Source organism: Myripristis murdjan, chromosome 1, assembly GCF_902150065.1.
Source record: "Myripristis murdjan chromosome 1, fMyrMur1.1, whole genome shotgun sequence".
Taxonomy (NCBI): domain Eukaryota; kingdom Metazoa; phylum Chordata; class Actinopteri; order Holocentriformes; family Holocentridae; genus Myripristis; species Myripristis murdjan.
In genome coordinates this window covers 14,758,475-14,779,753 of record NC_043980.1, presented here as the reverse complement: position 1 = coordinate 14,779,753, position 21,279 = coordinate 14,758,475, and the positions used below count along the sequence as shown (strand labels likewise).

At 42.3% G+C, this 21,279-nt stretch overlaps 1 protein-coding gene across 1 annotated transcript in view; it reads right to left on the bottom strand.

Annotated features, from left to right (window-relative positions):
• usp43a (ubiquitin specific peptidase 43a) overlaps window positions 1–21,279 on the bottom strand; it is a 145,468-nt gene that overhangs the window by 54,363 nt on the left and 69,826 nt on the right. Inside the window, exons 4-6 of the mRNA XM_030062755.1 lie at window positions 11,294–11,386; window positions 5,527–5,662; window positions 412–556 (exon numbers count right to left, since the gene is read on the bottom strand). Coding sequence (XP_029918615.1) covers window positions 412–556; window positions 5,527–5,662; window positions 11,294–11,386 — 374 coding nt within the window. The remainder of the gene's footprint in view (window positions 1–411; window positions 557–5,526; window positions 5,663–11,293; window positions 11,387–21,279) is intronic.

Below are 21,279 nucleotides of genomic sequence, written 5' to 3'. Positions count from 1 at the left end.
ACTTGTCAATATAGCAGCCTTCTTGGGATTATCAGTGTAATGCTGAAAATGGCAGACTTTGCTCACATTTCCCTTCACTACCATGTATCAGCCTGTCTTAAATGAAAAGATGTGGCTTTCTGAACATGAAAAGGGAGTGAAAAGAAAGTAACATGTAGTGTGAATGTGAATTGTTAAAATCTTCTTTCAGTCACAATATGGATGAGATAAACTGTGTGCAAGTCCTCTGTGTGTGTGTGTGTGTGTGTGTGTGTGTGTGTGTGTGTGTGTGTCAGAAAGACAGAGAAAGCCTGGCGGACAGAGAGAGACTGAACATGTGAAACTGGGAAATGAGGAATGAGCAAAACTGGCAAATTGACGCTGTGGCTCGGCGCCAGCGGGGTTTGACGGACAGCCTGTTGCCATGGTTACCTGAGAGCGGCGCAGAGCCTCCGCGGCTGTAGAGGGGCGGAGCCTGGAAGGCGTAGACCACGTCACTGTCGGCAATGGCTGTCAAGTCGTCCTCATCGGAGAAGGAGCGCTGGAAACCCGTGGAGTAGAGCTCTGATAGGATGACCTGCAGAGAGAGAGCGAGAGAGAGAGAGAGAGAGAGAGAGAGAGAGGGGGACGTCGGGGCCGTTCATAATGAGCTCTGCCAGAAGTGATTCAAGCAAAGCCAAACCAAGACATTTACCATTAGCTGTTAAAAATCAACTCATTTATTAGAACGTTAAAAAAAAGCTGCAATGCTACCAGTACTGACCCTGTGGATCAACTTGTCATGAAAATGCAATTAGAGTCTACAAAAGGTACACTATGTTGAGGGAAATACATGAAGCCAGTAATCCCAGGTAAAACATAATGTAAGTGGCCGAAGGAAATCAACGTGAACTCTGGCTATAGCTGCAACAAATCAGTGTAAAGAGAATATTTAACAAAGCACCAAACTGGAGACTGCAACCTGGCAAACAAGAGTGGTCGTCAAATTAAAGGCAAGAGCATCCCTGTTAACGCTAAATACAGAACTAAAATGACAACAGGCTTCCTTTCACACTTTACACCGTCTTCATCATGGACTCCAAAACCTCCAGGTCTGTCTCGCCTTCTCCTCCAGCTCTGTGTGTCCCTGCACAGGATCCATACCTCCACACCCTCCTGTCTTTTCAGCTGTCATCTGCCGCCAACGGCTCCCTTCAAAACGCCGGCCACGCCCACCTGCACGCCCGCAGCACCACTCACCAGCCAATCATCTCATCGTCAGTCCGCCAAGTTTTGCACAGTGCTAATTAATTTTGACAGGTATACGAACTTTAGGTTTAGGCTTGGCCATGTTTTGACTTTTACAGTTTTAATCAAGTTTTAGTCAGAAGCTCTTCAAATAACTTCACACCTGAAATAATACAAACGAGCAAACGCTAAACTATACCTCAAGTATGACAACATTAAAGCTCATCAATAAACACTAGGACATGCTCTCTTCTTAATGGATGTGACTGTGCATTACTGAACTAAACTCCCCAGTGCATTACTGGGGATTAATCATTAACACCATTGTTTCATCATCATCATGAAACAAAAGAGTCGTCAACAGCTATTTATCATCCAAAAATTAATTGACAAAATGAACACTGATTTTGCGCATTGCTGCCATCAGCTCATCTGCGATTTTTGATATGAGAAATATCTCAGTGTGATGAAGACAGGATGCATTGACTGTCATGCAGGATGTTATTATTAGAAGGGTTTAGACTTTGAAAATGTTTCTTAGCATGTTAGACAACATTCTGTGGATTCAGCTATTTTTGTGTTCTTTATTGACAGTTTTATGAGATCTTAAAGATGATGTAGTAAGTAGGTCGTGCTCGTCTATTTGTGAGGACAAGCTACGTGAACACTGTTTGATTTTTTCTTTTCTTTTCTCTTTTGGTTTTGGTTATATGGAAAAAGGTAGCTGCAGATTGTAGTGGATTTTGTTTGTGCAGGCGATTACAAAGCAGTTCTTTCCCATTTTTAATCAAGTTTTCTTTGAACGTGACACAACACCTGATCTCCCTCCTTGGCAGATGTCTGTGCACAAAAAAAATAAAAAAATAAAAAAACACTTCTGCAACTGTAGCGACTACAGAGCTGGTCATCAGCCATCAGCTGGTCTGTAAAAGTTACAACCAATGGCCTTTGAGATGTGCATGTTTCATCAAGGACCTCATGAAAATCTTACACATTTATATGCTGGTTGATTTGGTAAATACAAAAAAGAAAACTCACACACAGGGATGCCATTGCAGCTAGGCAAACAGGTAAAGACATTCAAAATTTCAGGCGGGTGCATGGGTAGCTGACAGAAAAACTGTTGGAATATAAAGACAAGCCAAAAAAGAGACAGACAAATAAAGACCATCTCATCCCTCTCCCAGCAGGGAGCGGTTATTGCACCCAGTGGTGGTCATGAGAATGAATATGTTATTCAGGCTTTATCCGTGTGCCTGCCACTCTGTCTCCCTGCAGTACCTTTTTCCCTCTAGTTTTGTTTCTCAGTTTTTGGCTGTCTGTTTATCTCTCTTTCCTGTTCTACCAGATACCCACACTGCTGCCCACGCATTTTATAATACAGTGCGTTTGGAATGGATTTTATAGGGCTTATAGTCTGGGGACATATTTACCACAAAGGACAAAGTAAATTTTCATTTCAAATGAAAATTGTGTGTGTGTGTGTGTGTGTGTGTGTGTGTGTGTGTGTGTGTGTGTGTGTGTTTCGTTCAGTTTGTTTTTTACATTTTGTACGAGAAAAAAGATGAAGGTTACAATATTGTAACCCTAGTTCTATAAGCACAGGCAGAGCCCTCTACTGGACGCTTTGGGTAATACTCTCCTCCAATCACACCACTGTTACTGGCACCAGAAATGTTGACTGGTGCAGGATGGAGCACATCCAGGTTGACAAATCCATCATACAGCTAACTGGCTGAGGTTATGCAAATTTCAGTGAGCTAATCAGTGCGTGTCATTGGAGGAAATCAGCGAGTATTTTTTTCAAAAGCAAAAGGGCTAGCCTACTTAGCCTATTTAAAACAAACAAACAAAAAACATTCATTCTTTGTGTTTTTGCTGATTTGCAAAACTAACTTTTTTTCCAGCACAAACATAAACGGGTGCAGTGCCTGTTCACAGCGGGCCAATTGAAAGGCCTTCGGCATTGCTGCTCGCAACTCATCCAAACAACTTCACACTCGACACTGCACTTCCTTGGGTTTTCAGCAATACACCCACCAAGTGTGAATGGAGAGATAGTGTGTGTGTTTGTGTGTGTCTGTACTGTATTTGAGTAATTTGTGTATGTGTGTCCTTTGTGTGTCTGTTCGTGCAGTGTGTGCATGTTGTCTGTGGTCACTGTGATGTGATGTTGAGCGTAGCCAGCTTCCACTCAGGCACTGCATTCATCAGTTCATCAGCTAACTGTGTGTTTGCATGGCTTTCATGCAGGAGATGTATTTGTAACGCTGCACTTTTCTTTCTCCAGTTTGAAATATAATGAACAGTCACAGGCTGGTAAGTCTTAGTCACCCTAGAGGTCCAATCATCACCGCTGAGAGCTGTGTAGGGTATTTTGGCCAGTTGGTTCTCAGTTCCCTCACGTGTTTGTTCATAGAGCTCAGGGATTACTTTGTTAGTAAAGTGCAGGTGGGAGGACACAGCATAACACAGCGCTAGCTTTTTCACCAAATGGTGAAATCTGCACATCCTTTGCTATGAACAACAGCTTTGGTTACTTGTTTGGATTTGTTTGAATCCATGCTGAAAGTCCTCTGAAAGGCAGAGAGTTCACTGTTTCCATTCTGTGGTTCTTCCGGCTCTCACTTCATGTATAAGATGCAGCTACATCAATTCAGTCGGGCTGTATTGATACAAAGCTGGAAGTTAATTGCGGAAAAATCTATGTAACACTTGTAAGTTTTGTTTTTGACATCAACTAACTGCCATTGTCATTAATTTCTCACTGCATGAGTTTGTTTCCTATTCTCTCTCCCTCTGCCCCGTCTCTCTCTCGATGATGGTGAAGGGTCACATCAGGTCACATGACCCCTGCTCCCCTCACTCAAAGAAAACAAGCACTCCCCAGCCTCTCCTTTCTTCCCTCTGAGGAAATGTAGTGAGGAAATTTATGTTGCACTGTCAAACATTTGTAACATGCAAGTGTGGAATAACTTTGCATTTTATAGGAAACTTTTCGTTTACGTAGCACCACTAATCTCCCGAGCCACATCCAGGAACATGATGGAGTCACTTTGGGAGAGCGAGCGACATCACCTGAAGCTTCAAGCAGGGAAAAGGCAGCATCGAAATGTTCACTCACTTTCCCCACACAGACTCTATTACCAGTGACCCAGCACTCTAACCCTAACCCCGGCATTTATGGTCACATCTCACTGTAAAAATGCATTAAAAACTGTTTTTAAAAATTGCTAACAGATTCTCATTTACAGTATTTACAAATGAGACCCCTAGTAAGTTATTTTAACACCACTGAAATGTCCACTTCTCAGGATTTGCTCTTGGAACTTCTACTTGAACTACAACATAAACAGAATCAGCATAAACACACATTGTGACATTGCATCACACCGTGTTGAATAAAATCATATTGAATCGCACCGGATCAAAAAAGGGGTGAATTGTATCGTATCGCATTGGTAGTAGCTTCAGATGTATTGGCGTCCAAACTGCATAAGGCTCATGATGTAGAGTCGCATGCCTCATGTGTGTGTATCCATATCTGTGTGTTTGCATTTTAACACCTCTGCATGTGTTCGCACGTGTTTGCAAAGTCATACTCGTGCATGTGTTTGTTTTGTGTGCCTGTGTGTAACGGTGCTGGGGAAGCTACTTTGAAAACATAGACGGCAAACTACCAATTACCTCACACTGCAGAAACTGGAATTACAGCAGAACTACTTGTGTTTGTGTAACTAAAGCTTCTACGAGAAAAAGTAGTTCAAAATATTTTGTAAAAGAAACAATCAAATTGACAACGTAACACCCAATTGTAATAAAATGTCTTCTAAAATTAAATCACATGCAAGCAAAGAGTATCATTCAGTGGAGTTTTTTTTTGCAAAGAAGAGCCTGTTTATTGCAAAACGTGCTCCCTGCAAGCGGTATGACACGTAGGTAAGTCTCGCTGCTTGGTCGCACACAAATAAATAAACAAATAAATAAATAAAAACAACACAATACTCATGGGAAGGTGAAAGGAATGGCAGCCTTGGTTTTGTATGCAATGCCGATCATTCAGACACCTTCCTTCCAGAAATTACAGTCCACTGGGATACTGCACCAAGCATGGCTCACAGGGAAAACAGTGGTTTTGCCGGTGGAGCGGGTCGGTGTCATGAATTTGCTTAAATATGACTACCAGGAGGCTACTCCAAAATATAGTTAAACTCGTAGTCTCCAGTGATCTAAACGCTGTTTCAGAGGCTTTGGTGTCCTGCTAAGAAGAAAGCACTGGTGTGTGTGTGTGTGTGTGTGTGTGTGTGTGTGTGTGTGTACCTGGTCTGGGGAGATGTTGCCCTCCTCTGCCACCATGGCTCTCAGGCAGGCCATGGAGCCAAAGAGAGGCACGGCCAGTCCCACCCGCAGATACCTCTGACCCTTCGTACTGAACACCAGAGTCACACACATCGGCCTGCAGAGAGACGTCGAGAGGGGGAGAGAAAACATGAAATGCTCGAATTCTCTTGAGGGGGACAAATTGTTTTGCGTCCTCATTTTGCACACTGACAACGCGACTGCACGGTCTCCCAACACATCCAAGAGTTACGGACACATTGGCATGCAGACAAACACACACTCGTTCACAGATGCCAAGGTCAATGAAGGTGAAGTGAATTGTGAGTTCTCAATTTGTTTCGAGAGCTGCATCGAGGTTGGCTCAGTCATAACGTATTCAGTAGCTCCGCACGACACGAAAAACACAAAATGTTAGATAAACAGGGACTTTGAACGGGGCTGTTGAGCTGGCGCAGCCTTTGTTTTGTGTCTAATAATTTTGGGACTTGATTTATTTCCTGTGACAATACACGCTGTTGCACAAATCTAATTTGTAGGAGCATAATTCATCCAATGTGTCTAACTATGTGTGGCAATATCTGAAGTGAATTGACCATCTTCAGATGTCATTTTGTAGTGTTTCATTTCTCATCTGTTCTTCTGCGTGCTGGGAATATATGCATGTGTGTGTGTGTGTCTTTATGTGTGTGTATGTGTAGCCTCATGCATGGCTAGGCATGTCTGGCTAAATCAGCACATTGGTGAAAGTCCCACAGGACAGTGCTGTGTGTGGAGACACATTGGATTTAACATCTGATTTAATTTAAACACTTCCTGAACTGAGGCATGGATGGCGGAAGATGGAGACGATGGAGTGTGAAGTGATTACGGTGACCAGACGTCCCGGTTTGTCCAGGACTGTCCCAGTTTCAAGCATCCTGACAAATATCTGTTCAACACCAACATGTCGCAGTTTTCAACATTCACTACCAAATCGTCCCAGTTTTTCACCATTCATACCCACTACTCAAAACGAATGTACACCCGTAATATGCGAATATATACCAGCTGAATCTAACGGTGCCAGAGTCGAAGCAATCTGACCTCTACTTTTGATGCTGCGACCCTTTGAAGCCCGTGACGCCATGTTCAACACAGATTAGCTGGCAGGGAACGTGTGACAGTCAGCCGTTTAGCCAGCAGCCTGCGCATGTGCACACTGAAAAGTACCTTGAGGTATTGACATTCAGTACATTTTATTACATTTATTTATCAATGCTATGCTTTGTGTTTTGTGCTTACTAGTGTTATTATACAGTTTTCAGCTATATTTTTTTTTACTTTTATACTGTAATGATTTTGTGAATCTGGTACCTTGTATATTCTTATATATTTTATATTTTGTATTGTTGTTGTTATATTGTCTTGCACTGAAAATGGAGTTGCTGCAATTTCATTCTACTATCTGTTAAATGACAATAAAGGGCATTCTGATTCTGATTCTGATTCTGATTCTGGTTTTGGGAGACAAAGCAAATTTTCATATGCTGAGGCCCTGTTCATGGTGTTGAAAGGTGCACTCAGTAGGTGTGCCAGTTTGGGGGGTTTGAAAATATGGTCACCCTATGATAGAGGGATTTGAGGAGGAATATATTAACTGCAATCAAAGACAGCGTGTGATGAGAGGATGAGAGAGCGGAAAAGAGAGCAGATAGGCGAGTGGAAGGAAAAGAAAACAAGAAGACAAGACGAGACAAGAGAAAACTAGGAGACAGAGTAAGGTCACATCTTCTCATCTGGGACGGAGACGGTGTAATCGCTGACACCTCCACTTCCTGTTTCCCATCATGCATTATTCAGGTGAGTAATGTGTTAGCAGTGGGGAGGCTGACAGGGCAGACGGGAGAGGATCTAAGCGGTGGTTTTGTTTACGTTGTTAGATGTGCCGAGATGAGACACTGAGATGGGAAATGAAACGGCGGATGAGAGGCGTGGGATGACACTCGAGAGGGATACGAAATGGAGATGTCGTCCTTTTTTGCAGTCACACAAATACACACACACACACACATACACTGGTTAAGAGTCTGATCATCACTTTTAAAAAGGTTGTCCGTGTGGGAACATTTCTAATATGTTCCCAGAGGCTGTACAGTCTTGGTGGATTCAGCTTTTAGAGATTCCTAAACACTACTTGGAAAACCACAACGGCACTAAATTTGTCTGGAGTCACATGTTCAGAGCTTGATGAAGTGAAGCATGGTACAAAGTCACAGCATCATGCTTGCAAATCCCAGCATGTGATCTTAATCCCATACTCTGTGCTGTTTATGCTGGAAGCACCTTGTGTGGTCGGTGTATTCATTTATGTTTTGCACATACTTTCTAGTTGATTTTTTTTTTTTTTTTTTTTTAGGATTAGGATTGATCATGTTTGCTTAACATGTAGGAGGAAGAAAGAATTAGCCACAAACTCTAACCATAATCATGACATATTCTTTAATTCAAGGGGGGAAAAAAAATTCAGACAAACACAGATAAAATATGTATCTTCAAGAAGGGAGCAGTGACTAAACCAATAAAATACCAGAGCAAAAATACATTTGAAAAGTGGTTTGAATATCTGACCTGCACCCGACATGAGGCAGTGGCTGGGCGATGATTCAATATTACCATTTATTTTTCAGTAGAATCACATTGTGACACTATGGTGGGACTAAGGGGCCGAGGCCAACCCCAGAAAAACAAGCCCATAGCATTATCCATCCTCCACCAAACTTTACAATTCACACAATGCAGTCAGGCAGGGAACGTTCACCTGGCATTCACCAAACCCAGACTGCCAGATAGAGAAGCACGAAGTGTGATTTGTCACTCCACAGAACACATTTCCACCGCTGTGGCCAGTGGCGGCGAGCCTTACACCGCTCCATCCGATGCTTGGCGTTGTGTTTGGTGATGTAAGGCTTGCATGTGGCTGCTTGGCCATGGAAACCCATGCCATGAAGCTCCCAGGGCACAGTTTTTGTGCTGATGTTGATGCCAGAGGAGGTTTGGAGCTCTGCAGTTACTGAGTCAGCAGAGCGTTTGCCACTTCTACACACTATGCACCTCAACGCTCGGTGACCCCGCTCTGTAACTTTATGTGGTCTGCCACTTGAGTTGCTGTGGTTCCTAAATGCTTCGATTTTCCAATACAGTTGTCCCTCGCTATAACGCGGTTCACCTTTCGCAGCAGTTTCGCGGATTTTTTTAGTGCAATTTTGCATGCTTTTTTTTTTTTTTTTTTTTTTTTACAGCGCATTGTGTTCTGCGTCCTGATTGGCTAAGGGACTGTAGACCATTGTCAATCAATCTCCTCCGTGGGAGGTTTTGAACTTTGGTTTCATTCTATAATACTGGACTTATTTTTCTACGAAGGCTTGAACTTTGAGAGTGTTTAAACAAGAGAGAAAAGTGAGAAAATGTTAATGCCTGTCTGAGAAAAGTGTATAAAGTGTGTAGTGAGGGGTTTTACAGCCTTAAAACATCTATAATAATTGTAAAAAATAAAGCTGACTACTTCGCGGATTTCGCCTATTGCGGGTTATTTTTAGAACCTAACTCTCGCGATAAACGAGGGACCACTGTAATACCACTTAGAGTTGATGGATGAATATCTAGGAGAGAAGACATTTCACAAACTGACTTGTTGTAACAGTGGCCTCCTAATACATTACTATTACAGCACCACGCTGGAATTCAGTGAGCTCTTTAGAACGAGCCATTCTTACATATGATGTTTGTAAAGGCAGACTGCATGGCTAGCTGCTTGATTTGATACAGTATGGGACTGAATGAAACACCTGAATTCAGTGATTAAGAGGTGTGTCCCATACTTTTGTCCATATAGTGTAGCTGCCCTATTTCACATTACAGAGTTTTCCCCTAATCAGCAGCTAACAAGCATTTCCCATGAAGCGCCTTACTTGTTTAGCGAGCTTTTCTATTTCATACAGCTTTAGAAATAATTGCTTTGGAAAAATAGGTGTTACTACTGACTCTGCAAAGTTTAATCTGAAGGAAATATTTAGAGATTCAGCTGTCCTCCTTTTGTCGCTGCCAAACTGGCATTATCTCCGGCACCCAGGCCACAATGCCACACTGCCGGCCAAACTCTGCTGTGTCTCTGGGGGCCTCAGACTTATCAGGCATTCTGCTGGGATATCGCTGCAGCAGGAGGGTGCAACGAGGGCAGTGTGTGCGTGTGTTTGTGTGAGAGAGTGTGTTTGCGCGTGCATGTATGAATGGCTGTGTGTGTCGGGTCAGTGGGGGCCCTGGCCGGCAGCGAGTCTACACTGAACTTGATTGTATTTCCCTCTGTGCTGGACTCTGGCAACTGCGAGGACAGACCACACACAGTCAGGGAACTCACACACCGTAATATTGTGCTCAGAGTCACACACATCAGACAGAATGCACAGCGGCCGTGTCTGCGCGTTTGAAGATAGCAGGATTCAGCGAGACACATCTTGAAATCGGATGCGATTGGATGCAACGCGGACAAATTCAACTGACTTTAAAAGAAACCATAAGCTGCACTAGAGCCACGAGACATCTAGCGCTCCTGATGGCCATAACGGCTCCCCGCAAATGCTGATTTAATCTAATGTCTATTTTTTTTTTAAGTCAAAATGAGGGGGAGTCTTTTGTACCATCTGAGAGATCAGAAATCTGAGAGAGCCGTAATGTCTTGTAGTCGGATCTTGCTGATGTACTTCCCATGTGCTGGGGAAAATTAAAATGGCAGAGAAAAGTGTTTGGTCAGGGACTTTTGATGGCCAGCATTTATCAGTTTGATATGACCATGGACAAAAGCGCGGTACTGGAGAGACTGAATGTGTGAGTGTGTGGGTATGGGTGCAATGTTATTTGACAGGTGCCATCTTGAGAGTTGCCTTTGTACAGGGCATCAGTCTTTTTCATGGAGGTAGAGTCACCCTGGCATGCTAAATAGGTAGGCTACAGCACATTCATGCATAAAATGTATAGGAAATATCAGTTTTTAGTCCAATGCCTCATGGAGAACGATATCAAATGTTATCTTAGGATGGAGTTGATTGGCAACCCCAAGAAACTACAGCAAAAAGGTTTATTCAGCATTTTATTGGAACATGTGGATTCAACCTGGCATGCTAAACAGGATAGTGCACATTTATATACATTATTTATAGGAAGCATACTCCAGGGAATACAAACAGCACATATTGGGACAGTCAGGTGAAATAGGTCACTTTTGCTTGAGTCATTGTTTTGACATAATTTTACAAGTCACACAAAACTCAAAATCAAAAGTGTTTCACCTTCATTTATTGATATATAAAATGAAAATGAAACAGTTTACAAGTTAACAAGAAATACAGATCTAAAGGGAGGGACATTCACCCAAAATCAGTTTTGCATCATGAACTCAACTGGGGTATTCTTGAACACAATTTGTAGTCCCATTCCACATGTCATCTTTTTGAAAGAAGCATTTTTATATCTGTTTTGCTGCTTTTTGTCAAAGTCACTCTGTATTAATGAAAATGGATGCAGCTTTGGCACCTTTGTTCTCCAAGAGGCATGGGCCTAAAAACTGTTTTTTTTTTTTTTCACTTTCAAGACTAGTCGGGGTTAGTACATGTTATAAAATGAATAGCTTTGGGGTGAAGCATTCCTTTGAGGTAGCTTTCCTATTGATTTTGATTTACACACTGCTTGTTATGTGTGTTGGATGTGACTGTACCTGGTTTGCCGGAGGGGGATGGGCAAGGAGATGCACAAGAACGGGTCAAAGGTGTTACTCTGCTTAAGGCAATGAGGGCACGTCAGAGAAGACCTGGAGAGAGCGAGAGAGAGAGAGAGAGAGAGGGAGAGAGAGAGAGAGAAGAACACATCAGGGTAAAAAACATTGCCTTTGAACTGTCCCTGATGTCATCTCAAAAGTTCTTCATTCTTCATCAAACATAACCCGAGCGCACAATTATATTTAGACTTTTGATGGTGTCTGAAGAAACATCAGTCCAAAGGTATCATTGTGAAAAATTTACTCGCTCTCTCTAACGTGATCCTCTCACTGCACTGTGCTGCGGCCGCTCATGTTGGTCTATTTTCACACCAACGTGCCTGAAGTCCCAGTGTTCACTTCCCCCAGACAGTCCACAGACAACGGCCATTAGAAGAAAGAAGGAAGCCATTTCAACTTTGTTACTCTGACTTTCCCATCACACTAAGTGTTTTGTCTGATATGGAGGAGGACTCGAGTCCGGAGTAGAGCAGAGGAAGGAGGGAGTGGGAGAGGAGAGCAGCGGCGTTATCTTTTTTTATTCATACAGTAGTGTATGTATGCGCTGTATGTATAGTGTATTCATTATTGACAAGGTGGCTGACAGAGAAAATGCATTTGGCCGCACAACTATGAGAGCATATCCTGACTATTCCAATCATATATTATATATTGTACATACATACACACACACACCACACACACACACACACACACACACAGACACGCACGCATGCACACACACACACACACACCTGGCATATAAGTTTATACATCTATGAGAGTGACAAAAACAGAGGAAAGTCAAGTTGCAGAACATTTAATATTTTAACGAGTGCTACAAAATGAGAGAAACTGAAAAAACTGAGTAAAAAATAACTCACTGCTAAGAACGCTGTCACAGTCTTTTCCTTAATAATTTTTTTAAAGTGCTGCCAAAAGTGCTTTTTGAGCCAACATAAAAATAAATAAATAAATAAATAAATAAATAAATACTTGACCTGTAACTTTGCTGACACACTGTAACTGAGTGCAGAATCTGATAATCAAGTCACGATTGGCTGGCTGATAAAAAAAAAAAAAAAAAAAAAAAAAAGCACTTGATGTCACTGACTCTGGCTGTTTTTCTGAGAGGCATTTTTTAAGTGGCTTTTTTTTTTCAGAGCAGCCGCTTTCTGAGCATGTAATGGCTACTTCCCATTGAGCTCCATGTAAATGTGATCGTGACAGCCGAAAAAAAGTAATTTCCCATGTGCACAAAGGTTAGTAATTAGCACTGAAACAGGCCATCTGGAGTGGACCGGCTGTAGAGGATGGTGCACTAAAGCACTGGTGGCGGGATAATGCTAATGTGTTAATACAAAACAGGATTTGGACAACTGAGATATTGCTAGCAGCTACTGGCATTTTTCAATTAAAATGCCAGGACGTGTGGTGCCGTGAAATTCATCATTTTGCATTGACTTCCACTACACCTGCCTTCTTGGTTCGGGGTCCAAATGGTTAAAGATTTCGGCTCAGTTTGACATCTGGTGTTGGCCCAGAAAGGACTGGGCTGTGTGGGCGGGCCGCCGCGACGTAACTAAACAACACTTGCAACAGAACACTAGTGAAGCAGAGCCTGGCTAGATCCATATATAGTGGAAACGTATTGGGGCCACAAAGGGCGTTACTGGGTCAGCCCTTCATAGCGCAGGTCTGACAGTGAAAATAAAGTATAAGAGAGCCTGTATCCTACAGAGGAGATGGAGGTATGGAAGGAGAAAAAAAGTTTAGAGGCATAAAAGAAAATGGAAAAAAAAAAAAAGCTAAAGCCAAAAAAAGCAACAAAGACGACTTGAAACCAAAATGAAGGACAGAACTGGGAGTGGAGGGTGGAGAGCAAGGGGAAAGAGATGAGGAGGAAGAGAAGAAGATGCGGGGCTCAGAGGGAGGATGTATTCAAAATGGAGGGGAAGGCGGAGGGAGGACAGCCAGGCTGACAGAAAGTAGAAGGAAAAGTGGACTGAGCAAAAGGCAGGGAGAGAACCTGTCAAGTCTCTGGGGCCAGCATGAATGGAGTCAATCAGAGCAGAGTGGTAGAGTAAAACTTAAATGTCCCTCAGGGGTGATTTGCTTTACAGACTGGAGTCACAAATAACCTCTGCCCTGATGGAGGCATCTGGAACTCAACATGCAAAAGATGCGGAGGGTCTGAAACTGTGGTCTGTGCCTTTAAGATGACCCGCACTTCATACAGGTGCTGAAGGTCACGTAATCTTATGGCACAGCTTGACCATTTTTTCCAGACTGCCAAACCAGCAAATCATAGAAAAGGAACGGGCAGACTCAGTAAAAGAAGAAAAAAACATTTTCATCAGTGTCATGTCCACATTTAAACTTTGTGACTTCTTTAAAAAGAGCAACTGTTGTTTACCTTTTAACAAACAGCATCTATATTTGCATCAAGATTAAGCCTCTTGTCTAGGACAGTGCCCACAGACTTACATTGCTGCACTGCCACTGGCTCACCCTTTATCACACATGGTGCAGAGGCGGGGGGGAAGGGGCCTCCTCCAAAAATCAAGAAACATTTCTTTGGTCTTAGCCACATTTATTTGAAGGACAGGCTGGTCACAACACTCAACAAATTCATCAAGGACTGCGCCATGATGTTGCTCCACACCCTGCAGATGACTCACGATTACGGAGGAACAACAGGTGGGTTGAAAGATGGAGCATTCCCAACTTTGACCCAAATTCATACAGCCTCTGAAGCCAAAGACTTCTCAAAGGCCGACAGCTCTCAATGACTTCCCGACAGCCGAGAGAAAAACATACTAATACAAAGACGCATTCGTACAGATTTATGACTGAAAATGAGATGGAAATTCCAGCAAAGCCTGCAGCTAGTGAGCACAGAGACGTTTTGGAGAATTGCTGGTGCGCCACACCAACTGTGGTTAGTGTGATTGGTTTTGTCACGCTTTTTGATATGGGGAATTTCAACAACCAGTTCCCAAGAATCGTCTGATGCCCATGCAGCCTGCTCTCACGAAATTTCATGAAATGATCACAATGTCTTAATTGCAAATAATGCGCAACAAGTGAGAGAAATGCATTTTCTCAACCGCAATCCTCCAAAGATTATGTGAAAGAGACATGACTGGAAAAAGGCAGCAGTCTGATTTTAAAATAGCACAGTGGTGGATACAGTCACTATCCAATCCAATGACCCCGATTCTGTTCCAAACTCAAACAATGTTTTGTAATTTGTTTTTAATATTTTCAACTAAAGTTTCTCTTGATTAACCATGACCAAAACCTTTCCCTAGCCTTGACAAACCCACGCTATGCAATTTCGGAATCCATTAATGATCCTGAAAGTAATGTGTGCCATAGTGATAAAAAAAAAAAATAAAATAAAATAAAAATACCAGCTAGTGCTGACCAATCATGTTGCTCTCTTCACCTCTTTGTTGCCAAAACCAAAATCAAAGCCAGACTCAAGCTCCTCCCAAGGCCAAGTCAGTCAGCGAGTGAGAGCAACAACCGAGGCAAGCGGTGGCACTAAGCCGAAAAGGCCACGTTCAGAGTCTAAAAGAGAGTATGATCAGAAATGTTACCAAACACGCATGGATGGATGAGCTTAGCTGTTAGCCCGCAGGATCAGAGCTGAGCAAAGTTTGTCCTAGGCTGGCCTCCGTACCACCGTGACATGCACTTTTGGAGATGGAGAGAGACAGGGAGGGAAGAGAAAGGAGTAGCTTTGGAAAGAGTTTACATGCAAAGTTAGTGGTGCCCTCGATACCATCTAATAGTCGGATAATATTACATAGTGCACGTTTAAGTGTTGGGTAACTTTTTAATTTTCCAAATACTAAAAACAGCGTGTCCAGATTGTGCTGTTGTCACATAATCCTTATATGGGGGAGGAATACCAACATTATTTGTGCCCACAACACATAATATGCTTTTTTTTATCATTTCACAAAAAAAACTGTGAGACGTGTTGTATATCAGCTGATATCACGGAGTGATCAAAACCATTACACTTCCAGAACAATATCGATTTCCATTAGTTTAGACTCACTGGACAAAAAAAATGGTAGAGATACAACCCATTTGTCACCATTAGAGAGAACTATCATCCTCCATTTGTATGAAAAAATCTGAAAATCACCTTGCCTTGGTTTCTGAAGTTGAATATGGTTCTTGATATAGCTTTTTTCAATTGAAGAGACTCTTCAGTTGTTCAGTACTATTCTCTTGGGGCTTCCCAATTCAGGCGTTCACTTCCTACTTAGTTGCATTTACTGTGTGATTAGATTCCATTAGTGCTCACGCGGCCCTGTGTTAAATGAACCAAAATGTGTAAACAAACAGGACACGGTCAGGTAGGCTGTTTATCTGTGGGACAGGAATTTTACAACGCAGACAACATCGGATTGCAACAACAGAGCAATACTGCAATAATGGAGCAACAGCAACGTAACGACGAGCACATCGGTGTTTGTTTCCACAAGCAGTTGTGAAATGTTGTTGTCAGCCCAGATTTCTAAAAGAGCCCTCGCCACATCATTAGTCAACATTTGTCCCCGACTCATTTAGGAAGCACTAGCGACTCTGTCTCCAGGTGTCAACATCTGTTTAAAGCCCACAGTGCAGTGTGATTTGTTTTGCTTCCTATTGTTAGCCTAGATCTGATCAGACTCTTTCAAAAAACAAAAAAAAAAATGCACCATGGTTCAGTGGGAACTTGACTGAGCCCTGACTTTTCAACAGATTTTAAATGCATATTCACAAGCTCTTAAAACAAACCAACAGAGTTAATGCACCATGGTTTTATAAAATGGACCACACAGGGTAGGTGTGAAAGCCTGCCTGAAAGTGTTGGCTGTTTGTATTGCCTTGAAAATTGAACAGCTGTTTTATTTGGGATGAATATTAACATTTATTTATGGTCTCATTTTTGTTTGATTCATAGAAGGAAAAGAGGTGCAATGTTGCCACCTGCAACACTGCATGTGTCTGTGTGTGGAAGTGTGTGTGTGTGTGTGTGTGTGTGTGTGTGTGTATGCGTGTTGCAGGGTGCTTGTTTCATCCCTGTGTCAAACTATAACTTCTGTCAGTGGAGCTGCATCTCAGAATGTAAAGATGCAAACATGTCAAACGTACAAATAAGTCAGAAATAATGCAACAGTTTTCAAACTCCAGATTTCCCGGCTGTCAGTGTTTCACTTGGTCTGCAGCAGCAGTCAGCTGCAGGCTTGTTAATGATGCCAGTTTGTACTCACTAAAGCAGACTGACAGGTTGTGTTACACACACACACACACACACACACACACACACACACACACACACACACACACACAGAAATACACACAACTGTATGCACATTCTGTACTCCTTACGTACAGCACTTGCATTGAAATGCACACACACACACACACACACACACACACACACACACATACACACACATACATAAACACACACACACACACACACACACACACTCACAAAACAGCAGGAATGTTTATCTCAAATTCTGCACCAGACTGGAAACACTGTCAGCCTCACCACAAGCGTTTTAAGTGATGCTCCCTCTGCGTGTGTGTGTGTGTGTGTGTGTGTGTGTGTGTGACAGAGAGAGGGAGGTAAAAAGAGCAAGAGTTGTACTGAGTGTACAACTTTTAACTGTGCAAACTAACAGACCACAACTCTTTAGCTTGAACCAAATTGCAAGAGCTGCACCACATGCGCATACAAACACACACACACACACACACACACACACACACACACACACACACACACACACACACACACACATCCATGCAGCAAGGTACACCTTATTTATCATATAAAGAGACGAGGTGTTCAGCGTCCCTCCTCCAGCAGCATTACTGAACATTATGCTGCATCACGCCGCCTGACTACAGCACTTTTCATCCTGCGGTCGCAAATTCTGACGCATAGCGGCACAATACAGGGCACAATGTTGATGATGCAACTTCTACTACAGAGCCTAAAACAGGTCAGGATGTATATACATACACTATATGGACAAAAGTATTGGGACACATCTCTTAATCATTTAACTGAAGTGTTTCATTCTGTCCCGTTGCCACAGGTGTATAAAATCAAGCACCTAGTCATGCAGTCTGCCTTTACAAACATCATGTGAAAGAACGGCTCGTTCTAGAGCTCACTGTATTTCAGCTTGGTGCTGTAATAGTAATCGAAAAGGATGCCACCGTTGCAACAAGTCAGTTCATGAAATTTCCTCCCTCCTAGATATTACTCCATTTACTGTAAGAAGTATGAGTGGGGTCGCCACGTGCTGAGGCTCATAGCACGTAAAAGTGGCCAACGCTCTGCTGACTCAATAACTGCAGAGCTCCAGACCTCCTTTGGCATCAACATCAGCACAAAAACTGTGTGCTGGGAGCTTCATGGCATGGGTTTCCATGGCCGAGCAGCCGCACGCCAGCTTTACATCACCAAGCATCGGATGGAGCGGTGTAAAACACGCCACCACTGGACTACGGAGCAGTGGAAACGTGTTCTGCAGAGTGACAGGAGAACGCTCCCTGCCTGACTGCATTGTGCCAACGGTAAAGTTTGGTGGAGGAGGGATAATGCCATGGGCCTGTTTTTCCAGTTACTGTTCCAGTGAAGGGAAGTCTTAGTGCTTCAGCTTATCAAGACATTTTGGACAATTCTCTGTTTCCAATTTTGTGACAGTTTGGGGAAGGCCCTTTTCTGTTCCAGCATGCAAGGCATTGTTGGGTGAGTTTGGTGCTCAAGAACTCGACAGAGCCCCAACCTCAACCCCATCCAACACCTTTGGGATGAACTAAAACGGAGATTGCGAGCCGGGCCCTCAACATCAGTGTCTGACATCACAAATGTTCTTCCGGATGAACAGGCAATAATTCCCACAGACACACTCCAAAATCTTGTGGAAAGCCTTCCCAGGAGAGTGGAAACTGTTCTAGCTGCAAAGGAGGAGCCAACTCCATATTAATGCTTACGGATTTAGAATGGGATGTCATTAAAGCTCCTGTAGGTGTAATGTGTAGGTGTTCCAATACTGGTATCCATAGAGTGCATACTGGTAAGTATAATTAACTTTGAATTTACATTAGTACACTTATGCAACCTTGGACCCTGAGCTACTCCCTCTCCCTCTCTCTCTTACTCTCTCTTCATCCCTCTCCCTCTCTTTCTTCCTACCTCTTCCTCTCTCTCACTCTCTCTTCCTCCCTCTCCCTCTCTCTCTCTGCCATAGAACAATGCTCCTCTTTTCACAGTTCAGTTAATCAAAAATAAAAAGTCCCGAATAAAAAGCAAAAGTACAACTTTGCAGGAGTTGGAACAACCACTGAGTTGTTATTCAAGACGGCTGGAGCTCCAGTTGTACCTAGTGACTGCATAACTCCATGGCTTATGGAGTTATGCAGTCACATAACTCCATAAGCCATGACTCTGCTAGGCTGACGATAAAAGCTTTCGTCAAGTTTTGGTAAGTGCTGCAGCCTCCTTTTGTGTTGATGCGTTTTCTTCTGTTTTTGAATTTAAAAAGTTTTGTTGTTCCCAACAAAAGTAATCCCGGTCACAGCACCACTCCAGGAGTCATCAAACTTAAATGTTCCTGTCAAAGACACCTGATTGTTTAGTCACTACAGTCTCGACCTTATTTAAGGTATAAACATTATCAGCCGTCAGCTCCTCAGACAATGATGGATGGAGGCCTGGGCTTAGGTGCAGACACAGCTCATAGTTTCAAGATAGAGTCTGTCACCAGTGGTAACACTTGGAGAAAATAAAACAATGGGAAAGAGAGCAAGACCAAGAAAGTAGTAAATAAAGAAAAATACCAAAATAAGTGGAACATGTGCGACCAAAATAAAATCTGCGCTGAATACGTGTACGATTGCAGATGAAAAGTGTCTGTCAACCAGCTTCACACTGCTGTTGCTAACACATAAGTCTGGAGATGAGTTGTTGCTACTCACTGATTAAGGTCAGGGCTTCTATGAATTGTTTGCACGTACCAAGGAACCAAGGTGGTCAGTACAGCTGGGAAACATATTGATATTATATCAATATTGTGATAGAAGACAAAATATTGCCTGGGATTTCTGGATATTGTAGTAGTGTGATATGGCATACATGTTGTCTTTTCCTGGTATTAAAGGCTGCATCACAGTAAAACGATGCCAATTTCTAGAACAACTAGAACAGTCTATTAAGTATTCTAGTTGTTCTATTATTTGTCTCTACCTAGATGCCTATAGATGCCTATTTGGACATCATATCTACATTAGTAATTCTTTTCTATCAAAAATCTCATTGTGTAAATATTATGTGAAAGCACCAATAGTCATTCCCAAAATATTGCCACAGTATAAGTGGCACTGGGTGAAATATATTGTGATATTTGATTTTGTCCTTATTCCCCAGCCTTACTGATCAGGTTTACTCAACCATGACACTCCACCTGAATAGGCCGAACTTCCACATCCTCCAGTCCCATTGACTACACACATCTTGCATACATTCATTATGATTGCAAGATGAAGGCATGAGTCATGCAAATTAACTCAATCTGCACATGGACAAACCATGTACTTCTCTCCATTCTGCAGAAATGCAACTTCAGCTTCATTCAGCAACTTCCTCAAAGCCCAATTTAAGAGTTTTTTTCATGTCCTTACCTGATTTTAAGGGCTTTTGTTGTGATCGACGTAAACAAATTTAGACCATCTTTTGTGCTCAGACTCTGACACATTTAGTTGCTCCACAGAAAATCAAAAGTTTCCTGTCACAAATCATCAGCTATATCTTTGCAAAATACTACAGGGACTCATTTTAATCATCTCTCAACCCAACAGGGTCCTGAGTCAGACTCTGAAAAATAAGTTTCCAGAATGACATGACACCTTAGATCAGTTTCTGTCGCTGGTGCCAAATAGCTCATCTTTTTCTCAAACCACAGAGAAATTTTCATTAAGGATATAAACATGTTTTGCAGCCAAGAAAAGCAAGACAGAAAAACCACACCTGGCATACAGCAGCACATGGCATATCCATGCATCAGCGACGAAAGAAAAGTGAGTAAACGCCTGATATCCTCCAAGCCACAATATGAAAATGATAAGTGATAAAGTTTGGAGTGCCATATAAATATTCATGGCCCAGGTCAGATTATCTCATGGCGAAACATCACCAGACTGTAGATACATATGTCTCCTGCGAGTTAAACACCATACTAAAGCAGGTATTTACCTTAAGAATACACCCAGAATCATAGAAATGCTTTGTTTTACACATTATAATCAGCTACCAACACACTCATCATATGCCCATCACCAACAATCATGTAATTGTCATTAATGAACTGTCCATTGTGCCATAATGCATAATGGATTGGTAAAACAGACAAAATCTGACATAAAGATTGCACTTTCAATGGCAGAAAATTTTCCTGTGAGGCATATAACCTCTTTTTCTGTAAACCTCTTTCTCTGCAAGTCCCATCGGTGGGTTTGTCATCGCTGTGTGTGGCAAAGTTTTGCAGAATTTAAAATTTTACTGTAGATGCTGAGGTTTCCATAGACACAGACCACATATTTCCTGCAATGTGAGAAATGATGCAAAAGACATCTTGACATTTTCTATAAAATGTAATGGTGCAGCCAAAAAACAATGCCATCTTTGATTTGAACATTTCACTCAGTGTAAGCGTGATGTAGCTGCAGTGAAGTGTTGCAACCAACAGATACAGAATAAGTGTGTGAAAATCGGGAAAGGGTTAAAGTGTAAGCGGTTTCAATGACGACTTTTGCAGTTAATTTCTAAAGGAGTTCACTGACGATGACAATGAAGACTGAGGCTTTATTTAAAGAAGTTCTGAATTTACAGGCCATAAAAAAGAATTAATTTGATTTATATGTAT